The sequence below is a fragment of the Aptenodytes patagonicus genome, chromosome 4, assembly GCF_965638725.1.
Source record: "Aptenodytes patagonicus chromosome 4, bAptPat1.pri.cur, whole genome shotgun sequence".
Lineage (NCBI taxonomy): Eukaryota > Metazoa > Chordata > Aves > Sphenisciformes > Spheniscidae > Aptenodytes > Aptenodytes patagonicus.
The window spans coordinates 10676065-10689376 of NC_134952.1; the positions used below are offsets into that span (position 1 = coordinate 10676065).

Sequence of the window (13312 nt, forward strand, 5' to 3'; positions counted from 1 at the left end):
TGATGGACAATTACTTTTAATACCTGCCTAGGACTTTAAGTCTATATATGTTCGGCAGGTTTTGAAGTTGTTTCTCTAGATATTTCCTGGTCCTTGCTGAGAAAGGATTATTCTAATCAATCTTCCTCAAAACTGGGCAATGAGAAGTCACAGCACATAACTATGAACCCAATTTTATACACACCTTTTATACATAGGCAATCTGTAAGGGCAAGTTTAACCAAAAAATTATCAGTCCTGTTGGACAGACAGTATGCCTAGAGATTTCATGTTGTTGGGTGAAAACTGTTGTGTTCTGTAGCTGTGTAGTTAAAAAGGAATTTGGCTTCTAGAAGCAATTGAACATGTGACATGCAAACTTACTGATTTGCTTCAACTTCCCTCCTATCTCCCCATCTTGTATTTTATTGTAGGCCATTTTTGCAACATCAGTTGCTTGACCAGTTTTTTTTTTAATTATATCTTTTGCTGTCTGTAAGAGGGATATCAGTTACTAAAAAACTAATAGTTGTGTATGTTCCCTAGTAACATTAGGAAAAACTGTATTTATCAAGTAATCATATTCTGAGGAAAGTGGAAAGATCTTTCCTACTGATAGTTCTTTGCTGTGGGAAGGGTTAGTGTCTGTTGCATCTTGGTATGACTAATTTGCTGATCTGTTATGCCAACTTTATACTCAAAGTGCTCGTAGAACATCTTTGTTGAACCTTTTTGGATATAAGGACATTTAACTAGATTCAGCAGAGTAACCGCAGAGGACATTCAAAAATAGGTTCAAGCAGTAGCCTGTAACACTGTATGCCACTGAGCAGATCCTTGCATAGACCTGTCTGGGTTGCACCATAGGTGCTGGTGGCCAAATCTTGTATTTTCCTTTGGCAGAGGTCCATATTGGGGGTTTCGTTTGAGTAAGCAGTTACACAGGTTTGAACTAGTCAATGCTTAATATGAGTTGTATTGCAGGGGAAATAGGAATGGAGACCTAACAAAATAATCCATATCAAACAGTCCTCTTTTCTTAAAGTTAAGTTGGGAAGGTGTCAGACACTGACATCAAGCACTGTTTGAGCTGGGAGACACAGAGGTCAAAGACCTGTTTGTCACAGGCATTTTGCCTTGTTCCTGTTAGAACATCTTTGATTTCCAACATACGCTGTTACAGAAGGACTCTGTGTGTGTCTGGCTTGTTCTGCTAATCTCATCCAGACTGCTAAAGATGGAAACCCCCTCTACATGGGAAAGAAAGTTCAGCATTGTCACTTCTGGTCCTGTGACGCACTCAGATCTATCCAGGGCAGGTCAGAAAATGAATGCCGTTAGGGAGGAGAGATGTGGCAGCTTGTTTCGCAGGTAGTTAATAAGGTAGGGACTCCCATGGAGCTTCAGTTCACCTGGAAATGCTCCTTCCCCTGATTGTGAGCTTGCTTTGACTGCTGTGTTGACAACATCAAACCCAAGTCTTTTAAAACTGAAAGACCTGGGATGAAAATGAAACTTTTCTGTCATCATTTCAACTGTTTTTTATCTTACTAACTCAACCACAGCAATGTGTAGCCCTTTTCATCCTTTCTTTCTTATTATTAAATGATTCAGTGATTAAATGTTTTTGTGGTGTGCTACTACTACCCAGTTGATCAGATATACAAGAGCAGCAGTTTTGAGGAAGCTAATCTGTTTTATCTGTCATTAATTCCTTTCCCTATATAATTAGTAAGAGCTAATGAAGCTTCCAATGATGAACAAGTTAGCAGACCATATCTTTTGCAACTGCTGAACATGACACACTTGGCAGTGCTGTTTGAAAAAATCTGTAAGACTTCTCTTGGGATAATGGTTATGATTATTTCCAACATCTGGTTTTACTGTTGTGCCTGGTTGGAAACAAAATGGTTTAGAGGAAACTGGCCTATTTTTCTGATGAAAGTTCTTCCACATTCTGTATAACTTTTGGTCTTCCTCTTTCTATTGGAATGGAAGGAGCTTCTTCAGTGAAGTAATTTCAGCTGGAATGGCAAACTCACTAAAATGTATGGGGAAAATCCCCTATAGTATATTTTAGTAGTGGTTTTTACCATTCTAACTTGTCTTATATTAAACATGGAGAGCCACCAGGTTGCTTATTTCATCTCTGACTTCTGAACTTAATGACCTTCTGAACATCAAACTTGAAAGCGATGTCTGTGTAAATAGGTGATAGGCATTGGAAGGTATCAGATAGTTTAATCACTGTGACTCTCTGATGTAGATTTGTAAATTAGTAGGATGAAAAATTTGGTCTTTCTTGATGATAAAATTCCCAATGAGCTCAGTGAAGTCAGGACACGTTTTACAGGTCACATATTAGTTTCAACTCCTGTAGACCTGCTGGATGTTAATTATCTCTGTAGCTATTGCCTTTGGTGCTGTGCTCTTCAGGGTTCTGTCCCTGGTGGTAACTCTTACAGATATTGGGTATAATATCTGAAAGTTTTTGACACTTAAAATTATAACTTATTAAGTAGCATTTCTCCAGGATGTGCTTGAAGGCAGATTGTCCCATACATTTTCTGATCAGCTTTTTTCCTCTCCTCTAGTAGAAGATCAAACAAGAACAGAGTATCTAACATAAGACTATGTCTTTTTTTTCCCCTTCTTTTTATATATTTTCCATGTTTCTTCTTATTTATTTATTTATTTTCTGTTCCTTTTTAAAGATCCAAGTACAAATCCAGCCTATTCAGAAGAAAGATTGGCTCATGAAGCTTTGCAATTAGAAAAGCGCTTGAGCTTGCTGTCCCATACAAGTCGCCAGGGCAGTGGAGGTAAGAAATATCTTTAATTAAATAAAAATAAATGGTCTTCCTTCCTTCCCAGGCTTTAGAAATATGTATATGTATATAATTATAAGATGCTGAGGTTAAAAGAAAAATAACACAGAAATGGTCAAGATATTTGCTTTGGCTGCTGTTGCTTGCGGGACAGTTCTTTAACAGCATTGTCTAAAGTCCATTGTTGTGGATTGGAGTTTTTCAGCTGAGCAGAGTGGGTTTTGGATCAAACACTATTAACAGAGAAAAATCCTTTGTATGCTGAATCCTACCGAATTTGTGCATATGCAACTTCAAAAGAACGGTCTGCATCAAGTTTGCTATCTGCTTAAGTACTTGACTCGCTCCAGCCTATGACATGAACTGACTTGTATAGTTCACATATCAGGCTTACAGCAGATTTATGTAGTAAAACCTAGGACTCCTGTGCTTTGGTTCTAAGTGTTATTATTCTTGCTCTTCGTGGTGGTATCTGTGCATGTCCCTTCTGGAGTTTATGTGTCAAAGTAGAATTGGTGTCTAGCACTGGATTTGTAAAAGGGCCTGTGCCCTGAACTGCCATTTGAATTGTTTAATAACAGAAGTTAGATCTTCAAAACACTTGCTTTGCTCCTGACTCTAAAGCCTACAAGCCTAAAAATGGCCCTGTGAAGATCCTCAAGAGCTTAATTATGTGCTTCTGTACACATCCATGGCTACTTTAGTCTTGACACTGCTGAGTAATGTGGTTTCTGACTAAATTCCACTGAGACTTTCTAAGGTTTTTCTTAGTTAGCATATAACTGCTAGACTTGACTAGATTGATGGAAAACAAATGGGCCTTGATAGAGAAGCATGCCTGTATTTTTATCCAGTCACGCTGGTTAGAAAACATGTGGTCCAACTTTGTATATATTCTTTGCTTGAGATTACTTGAATTTATGACCTGATACTCCTAAGAATATTATAATCCTCAGAGAATGAGGAATTCTAGAGTAAGATTTTCATATTCTGTTATTTGAGTTTTGCATAGGAAAATTAAGTATTTATGTTTATGGGAAATATTATAACAACAAGACTGTTCCTGTAGGTTTGGTGGGAGGACATTTGCCTGAATCTGGAGATCTAGGTTCTGCCACTGCCTTGGAGAACATGTAGCTCTACATCTTTAAGAGCATTTTCTTCAAGACTGTGGGAGGGCTTCCCTTCCAGAGTTTTAAAGTGCCTAAAATATTTGTCTAAGAGAAGTGATTTCAAATAAATTCAACAATCTTATTTTTTCGATTTAAAAATATGTTTTTGTAAGCAGAATGACTTTTGTTTAACAAGTATATTTCTTCTTCTGGGCATGTTGCTGAGAACTACACTAATATTTTTGTAATTCATGCCTTCCATCTAGACAGCTGTATAATTTTATCTCAGGAGTTACACTTACGTGGGGGTCACAAGCCAGTGTCATGCTATGGGCATTGGGGGAAAAGAAGGGATTAGATTTCACGGGATAAACATTGCTATTTTGTGATAATATATATCAAGAATTACTCCATGAAGAGAAAGAAAATTGTTCTAAACTTTTCCCTCAACACCTGAGAATAGAAATAGCCTAGTAATACCAGAAGCTCAGGTCACAATTTGCAGTGGACCCTTCCTCTTTCTACCCCATCTGGCAACTTATGGCCCAAGGTTTAAAATTAATAAAATTAGTTAAAATTAATACCTGCAAAATGATCCTGCTGTCAGCCTTTGTTTTCACATTGGTTTTATTAAGAAGGAAGGAAATAACATTGTGGACTGTGTGTGCCACTACAAGGAAGTGGTTTTTTGTTTGTTTGTTTTTGTACATGTTTTTGTGTGATGTTTGTGGTTTGTCCTTATGCCCTTTCATGCTAATGTTTATTTTTTTTCTTCCATCTTCTGTCTTGGATAGCAGTAGTTACCTGTAAAAGTGTCCTTCTTGCAAGTATCAGTGAGGAAAAAAAAATTCTTGCAATATGTGCATAAATGAGTCATGGAAGATCTTTTTGTATATAGATATGTAAACATTTTTATAATACTAGTAATCTCGTTGTTTGTTACAGTGATGTATGGCTGCATTTTGGTATGGATATTACGGAGAAGTACAGCCTAGGAGAGCTCAGATGAGAGAACAGGACAGTCTTAAGTTTGATTTTATTTTTGTGGTCTCTTCAACATTCACTTTGATGTTATTCAGATAAGCTTTAAATAGAGAAAAAAAGTACAAATAAGATAATCATTTGGTTGATTCAGATCAAATAGAAACATGGAAATGTCTTCTATGGCTTTGGGTTGCAGTAACAAGGTTTTCTTCAGAGCATCCTCAGCTATTCTGAGCATGGGACTTCGTGACTATTCCCTGTGACAGAAGATAGGAGTATCTAAAATAAAACCGATTAACTATACGGAAGTAAAATATGGTTGAAAGGGGAGAACTTGGTGCATAAACTCTAAAAATTTAGCCCTGAATGCATTATGTTCCATAATGTGGTAGGGTTATGGCAAGGTAACATACTATTTGCATTTTATTTTCCCCGTGGGGATAGGAATTATTGCAGGAATTCTGGCTTTCTGACAGAAGTTCCCCTTACAAAAAACAGATGGAATCTCAGGGTCCTTTCTGTTTGTACATACTTGCCATGCTTCAGTCTGTCGATTGTGTTTTAAACATAGGTTGATGTGTTTTCTTCTTTTCTAGGAGACGATAGAAGTCTTTCAAGCTCGTCTTCGGATACCAGCCACTCGGATGTTAGTGTTGGGAGCAGATTGACAATTTGGCCTGAACAGTCTTCAGCCAGCACTTCTCAAGAGAGTCATGGACTGGCAGCTGCAAAGGGCATTCATCTTGGGGAAGAAAAGACCCTTCCAGAAGGGGCACGTGGCACCACAAAACCACCTCCAAAGCCCCTCCGATCCAGACAGCTACAGGAAATAGGTCGTCAGAGTTCTTCTGACAGTGGAATAGCTACTGGTAGTCACTCTTCTTACTCTGGAAGCTTCTCTTCCTATGCTGGGAGCTTGGACATTTGCCATGGTGATGAGTTTGGATCATTGCTAAGCTTGCCATTGAACTTTCCTTCGGATCAGAATTTATGTACTTGTCCGCACAGTGAGCCCCAGAGAGGTGCAGGATCAGAGTATCAGGTTCCCAGCTCTCTCAGACATATTTATGATATACCCAGAAGTTTGTTACAGGCAGCTTCTAAAGATGTGCAACCGAAGAGTGCAGATTCCATGCTACCCAAGGACCAGGCCCTGTCACCTCAGGGTGCTAGTGACCCAAAACTGCTACTACCACACGTGGAAGCACGCAGGGTACCTGAGCACAGCCAGGACAGAGGGAGGCCTTCATCCTTACTCGCACAAAGCAGCAAGGACTCAAGTGAGGAGACATATGTGGATTTTGTTTCGAGGTGGTCAGACACAAAACCACAAGGACAGGTGTCAGACTCCAAAAGTAGTGAGTTGTCACCATCTAGTGGGGCCTCAGCGGACCCCTATGACACATGTAGCCCCCACCTTGGGATGACAAGAGCTCTTTTTTCAGCTTGTCCAATCTGTGGTGGACTAAAGGTAAATACCTAACACTGAGCAGATGCTAACAAGCCTTACGTAATATAGCATGATTAATTTAAAATGACTTAAGTTGCAAGTCATAAATACTATTATTTCCTTTATAATTTGAACTGGTAATAACTTTTGTGTTGTTTGTGCTCAAGTTGAGAGGCTTAGCACACAGTTTCCTCAAAATCTGTGCCTGATCAAGAAAACACTGAACAATACAGGCCATCAGTCATTACCTTTAAATTGGCCAATTTTGGGTTTGGGTGTATGTGAGTGGCTTACAGTGGCAGAGGCAGAAGCTTTACAGGCACAAGAGAAGGCTGAATTTGTCATATAATAGTAATTTAGCATGAAGGACTTTGATCTGTCTTACTGCTGGTATTTCAAAAGAAGAAAGAAGGGAGGCCAAATAGTATGTGCTGCTCTTTAGGTGACCACATATTTTTTATTTTATTGATGCTTTTCTTTTCTTTATCATTGTAGTTTGAGCATGCCTTGCACAAGAAGCCAGATTAGCGAAGCTTCTCACTGGGGAAAGAGAAGATAGTCAAGTTAGCATGGCAATCCATAGCAGGTCAACTAATCCAGTATTATATTTATAACTGGCCAGTGACAGATACTTTAGAGGAGGTGTACAAAAACTCATTAGTGGTGTACTACCAGGACAGTGTATTTGCAGGAAAAAATAGTTTTGACCACCAGTTGCATAAAGACTTAAAACCTGAAGCATGGAGATTCATATGCCTTTCTAAACACATTTGCCACTATCTGTTACTATGACTGATATTCCCATAAGTTCTTTTTGCACACTGCTAAATTCTTGGCTTTTTACGGCAGTAAGCTTTATACGTTAGTTGTACATTGCATGGAGAAAATATTTCTGGTTTTACCTATTCTGGAGAAGACCTTTTTGGTGAATGTGTTTGCTAAACTAGAAGAAGGTAAAGCTGTTTGTGTTGGTGAGCTATTGAAAGGCTGGGAAGGTTAGAGGGAGTGCTCAAATTAAGGAATGTGTGAAGTAGGGATTCAGCAAGAGAGACTTTTGTTTGAAGAATTAAGTATTGCCACTGAAGTGCGTACATTTTAATTGAGCATGTGGGATTACATAAATCGCTGCTATGAGAAAGGCATGAGTGTATAGTAAGTTATGAAAGAAAAATTAGACTATTATAAACTTGAGGGATTATTTTCTTCTCACGAGGTATTTTGTGCGTTTGCATCATTGACTGCCTTCATGTGTCTGAAAACTAGAAAATGCTGTCTGCCTGAGGTGCTTGTATAGCCTCTGTAACTGCACCTTGGACGTTACTTTGTCATGTACTTGCAGCATTTGGGAGGTAGGGAGGCACTGGTGTGACAGGCTAAGGTTGTGTCTACACTGATCATTAGGATCAGCGTTCTTCCAAGACCATCCTTGCCAGCCATTGGCACCAAAGGCCCTCACTAGCCCTCTAGCCTAATTCTGAAAGCTTGACTGGATGCAAGAGCCTGAGATTCAGCCTTCCGCTTCTTTCTGCAGTGCAGGCAGTGGGGTGCACAGCAGTGTATCTGCTGTTGGCTTCCTGTGTCTGCTGCCTGTAGTTAGAGAGAAGTTGGGAAAAATGCACAAGACTGATTCCTAGAAGGGCTCTGCTCTGGGATCAGAAAGCTCCAAGATGGCTTTGTTATAGGCAGCGAGGAAAGAATTAGTTAAGGTACAGTTCGCTTACATGGTCTAAATGTTTCCGGGGGATCTGAATTGTCAGTTTAGACATGAATTTATCAAAGTTTACCCTGGAAATCTGTGGTAGACAGGAAGCTGAAAGTGAGTATTCCATTGTATATCTTCAAAGCCATTAAAGGCTAAATGTCACTCCTTCTTTAACTGCCTGTTGACCCCAACAACATACACACCCACATATTTTATTGCAAAGTGTTGTCAGGTTTCATGGTGTTTGTAGTTGCCCTACTAATATCAGTTGGCAAGAATTTCAGTAATTGTCAATTTTTAAACAAATTTAGTGAGAGAAATACTGGTGCAACACTCTTACTAACTCCTGTTTTAGCATGAGATGTGCACATCTGCTTCTTATCGTTTTTTTTCTACCCATTTGTAAGCATTCGGGAAAGAAGTCTCATTAAATGGAATGATTCATGGGTTTGTTTTTACTTTTGAAAGAAAAAATAACCTTTTGATACATTGTCCTGAACCATCAAGATGAGTTATTTCAGCAGTATTTAATGGACACCTTCTTTGGCTTTTCTCATGATGAATACAGTGAAAGCACAAATCCATATGCTGTAACTAAAAAATAATTCTTATTCCTTGTGCTGTGACAGAATATGTTTAAGATGCAGTTAGGGCCAGGAGGAGTTGATTTACGGATTAATGAAGACACCAGGTTTTCACGTTTATTCAAATTCATGTTCAAAAGCCTTTAGTGTGCCAGTGTTTGGAGTTCCTTTGCAATTTCAAGTTAAGCTGTTAATTAAATTGTGTTGATGGTTTTTAAATGCCTACTATTTAAAGCGAGTGAGCGACCTGAGTAGAGGAAAGTCTACAGCAGTAATAAAGGATATAAGCATTGGTTTGTTTTCTGCCCTGTATGTAAACTTTGGCAAATCGAGGTTAGATTTGGGCATGTTGTCTGTGGGTGTTGGAGTTCAGCATGTGAAGAGTTGGAGACAGGTTGCAGGATGAAGACGTGCGTATGTGGAAGGCATGGTGGTGTTCGTGATTGGGATTGACTTGGTTAAGAACCACTTGCTCCACTAATGACAAGGATGATGGTGAACATAGGGAGAACGTAACCTGGGAAAGTGCCAAGGTTCAAAGAGAAAATAGGGTGAGGAAGCCTTTCTGTTTCACTCTGGATGAAGAATAGAACCAGCATGAAGAAAGTCACTAAATATTGCTTCTATTATTTCTCTATTGTATTTCATATTAGACATTGGGGATTAATAAGCAAGCATGCAGGGTGTTTTGCTTTCTGTTGTATGTTATTGTAGTGTGCTCAAGATGTCCTTCTTTACAAACTTCACAAGGTGTGCCTTTGCTATGTAATTTTTGCCTCGGTGGTTTCAGTGCTATAGATGATCGCAGAGATGAATTCTTTGTGTATTGTAAGTATATTTTAAGCTCAGAATGTTGGATTGTTATGGGATTTCTGAGTAAGCTGTAGAGATTCATTATTAGACTTTACTTATTACATTTTCAACTACTTAGCTAATACTAATTTGATTAATAGAATTTCACTGTACGCTTGTTGCTCTGTAACTTCATTTGATGCTATAGATTGAGAAATGATGTCAACCTTTTTTATAGGGTGTCTTTTTTTTACACCACCATTGTTTGTAAATTTTCTTAGAAGCCTGAAAAATAAAATGATTTTCCAACTGGTTTTGTCCTTTTCCATCTGACAAGTACTGGTTTTAGTTTTGCTTTGCTTTTTGTCCCCTGACCTTCATCTTCTTGCAAGTTGAATTAACATGGAATGATTATGGCTGTCTCTTCACACTACTTAGTGTTATACTCAAATCACTGTTGACAGCTCAAAATGTGCCTATTAGTAGGAATGACTTTTGTGTATGTCTAGCTCACCCTAAACTCATATTTATGTCAGTGGGAGTTCTTATGTATGTAGAAATATAGGCTTGATTACTGCTTTGGTAGTTAACTTGCCATGATAGAGGAGAAAAGAAAGTGTCAGTTTGTGTGTGGCTGTTATCATCAATCCTGTATTGGTGTTCAGCCACCTACTTTAATTGATCATTTAAAAATACCAAAACCTCCTTGGAGACAGTGGTCCCAAATTAGGAGCCGGTCTACCCAAATCCTCTGTGAGGTATTTGTATAGTTCCTGATACCACAGGAACTGTATGCCTCAGACTTTGAATCTCCCAGCATATCTGTAGTAAGCGGAAATATGGGAATGCTATGGTCACGGTGCCCAAAAGAATTTAGGGGTTTTGCCAGGTAGCAGGATCCACAGCGCTGAGTGGCTAAGAACCCTTCCCTACACAATATGGGGAGATCTGGTACCTGCCTTGGTGGGATGTGGATCTCGGTTTAAGTGGGGAGTTGCTTTGATTAGCTGATAGGAAATTTACCTCTTTTAGTCTGTTCTGTAGAAACTGCTTTATTTTGCGTTACAACTTTAAGGGAAGGCATGTGCACGTCTGTACTGCGATCCTTGAGCAGGCACTTTACTCAGTATATTTAATCATGCAGCACCATGTCCCTGCAGGGCTTGTTAATCACATGTAGCCTTTTGTGAGTGCAGAGTCTCTGGGTAGATGTAGAGCTACTATGAATATCTGTGTTTACATTGTGCATTATAGACCAGGGAGAAACTAAGCCTGGAGAGAAGCAAGGCTGATGTGTCCTCAGGCAGAGAAGGGGCTTGAACTCTTTAAGAACATCTTGCACTGAGGTCTGTTTTGTGGTCTTGCCTGGACCGATTTAACCAAAGTCATGAACAGCCTGTCTCTGGGTTGGGAATATAGCCTTGGTCTTCCAAATCCTGTACAAAACCCTTGACCCTGGATTTAGCTGGTGTGTCTCCTTTCACTGTAGACGATGCTTTTGAAAGTGGTAAAAGAGAAGGCCTATAAGGTGTAAACTTGTGTAGTGAGATTCGAGAAATAGCGGCTGCAGACTACATTGCCACATCCATGTAACTGAGAACGTTTTCATTGTTTTTGGCTTTTAATCAGGTACTTTTCTAGTGTAATATTAAAATAGATACTAAAGAAATCACAATATATTGTTATATACAACTTTAATGTAGCAATTTTTTTTCTGTTGGAGCCATTACCTCTTTCCCCATGAGACTGAACACCCTATGTGTTTATCTTGTAGTGTGTTTATTTCCCTGCTTTCTCTGAAAGTATAGGAACACGATTATTTGTAATTACACACCTCTTACATCTCTTTTCAAAGGTTTTTTTTTTTTTTTTTAACATTATTGTTGTGTGATGCTGTAACATTTTATGCTTCCTCCCACCTTCAAAAAAGCTACAGGCTGTCTAAATTCTCAGTTGAGAAGGATGCATTTGCCATCTTCTACCGCATTGTTTCTACGTGTATTTCTGCTCTAATCGCAGAGCTCTGGGCAGTTAGGCAACACACACACTGTTAAAACTATAACAGGAACAGTTTGCACCTCGGAGGAATCTGGAAGTCAGTCGACAGTATTATTGACCTGAGTGACTGTGTTTGTGAGGCTTTCGTATGCTTTGATGACCATTGATTCTGGGTATTATTGGCTTTTGGCATGAATTAGAAAACTTGCATTTGTGCTCTCTTAAGATTGAATTCTAATTGTTTTTCTTTAAGTCCTGACGGTGATACAGTAACCTGCAGTGAGGTGCATCTTCCGTAACATGTATCACCACTAAATGAGGTGACTGCACTGAACAATGATTTGGCAATCTGGCATTTTACTTACATTACAGTTATTGTGAAAGGCTCTGAAATTTTTACAATAAAGTAGCGTTATTTTTTGAGCTTTTCACAGATTCAAAAGCATCTTTAAAAACACCAATTTCCCCACAACGTCTTTCTGAAATAGAAGAAATCCATGATCATTTCTGTCCTTGACAATGAAATGCAGTCATTTCTGGAGCTGGTTGTGCTGACAAAAGCACACAGCGCTGTGCAAATCAAAGATTGGAGCAAACGTTCTCCAGTTGAAACTGGCAGAGGAAAGGGGCATAAAAGAGGTGGGTGTGGTGTCAGGCTTAGAGCTTGATTTGTTTTGTTTTCCTTTTTGTAGTTTTGGCCAGGACCCCAGTCTATCACAGTGTTAACTCTCGTCCTCTTACAACGGTGCTGTGGGATCTGCTTATGCACTGTGTTGAGATGTTGCTTATCAGCAGTTCACAGGGGAAGGAAGATTTTTTTTTTTCTTCTCAGTTTACCGCTGTTATTTTGTACAATATTATAATGCTTCTGGGCAATAGGCTTCGCTCCCAAATAATCAAGAAGAGACCCAGCTTCCTTTTACTTTGATGTTGCCTGGTAAGGGCTCATATAAGTGACCCAGCTCTTTCAAAGCTTTGCTTGGAGGAGGTCACTTAATGGGTATGACTTTGGATTTGAGACGTCACAGTAAAATACAAAACATGCCAACCCCACCAGAACTGTGCAGATCTCACTTGCTTTTGGCACTGTAGTAGGCTGCCTTACCTCTTATCTAAAAAATAATACTGAAGATACTCTCCATCTATCATGAAAGAATCCCCACAGTGTTTCTGCCAAGACTAAAGGTTCTAATCTGAATTCAGAATAATAAGAATTATGCTCTCAGCACCTCTTGGGATCAGACACTAAATGGAACAGATAGCCTATGGTCTGTAATGGGAAAAGAAGTGCCTGCCACAGAAGCACTGGTAAGTGAAATGATATTAATAATGCCAAGAGAAGGGAGCATCTTTCTTACATGAGGGGATGTAGACAACATAGCTCAGCAGAATTAATTCTTCTGTACTAAACAGAAATGTTGCTGGATTGCTTTTCTGTCAGAAAGCCAGTGAAGATATTGATAAATCATGGTATTGACCTTTTATTCTCATCAGAATGAACAAATGGGAAAATCTACTTCCTCCCCTAAATACAGTTAAGCTGGATAATAGCACTTTTATTATTACTACAACTGATGGCTACTTCTTCCTCTGTTGCGAGCAATAGCTTTTCTGAAGAGAGAAAGAAATGTTTTGAAAGAGGAAGAGTCTGACAATAAAAGCTGGAAAAAAATTACTCCCTTTGGAATGTAGGGTTTGTGGTGTTTTTGTTTTTGATCCAGTTGTAAAGACACTCATCAGATCGCTTGGAACATGGCCAAAATGGGAAAATGGAAGGGTTTTTTTCTGTCTTCTTTTTTTCTAACTAGAAATCCATTTATTTTCTGGAAAAATTCTACAGAATCCTCTAAAGTGTTAGCAGACACTTTCTATCTTCATTTTCT

The 13312-nt window shown here is 38.9% G+C and overlaps 1 protein-coding gene across 4 annotated transcripts in view; it reads left to right on the top strand.

Moving 5' to 3' along the window:
- Positions 1–13312, top strand: part of DOK7 (docking protein 7) — a 69945-nt gene that overhangs the window by 25303 nt on the left and 31330 nt on the right. For all 4 annotated transcript variants that reach the window (XM_076335859.1, XM_076335861.1, XM_076335862.1 and 1 more), the window contains 2 exons: positions 2694–2801; positions 5500–6374. In XM_076335859.1, the coding sequence (XP_076191974.1) occupies positions 2694–2801; positions 5500–6374 (983 nt within the window). The remainder of the gene's footprint in view (positions 1–2693; positions 2802–5499; positions 6375–13312) is intronic.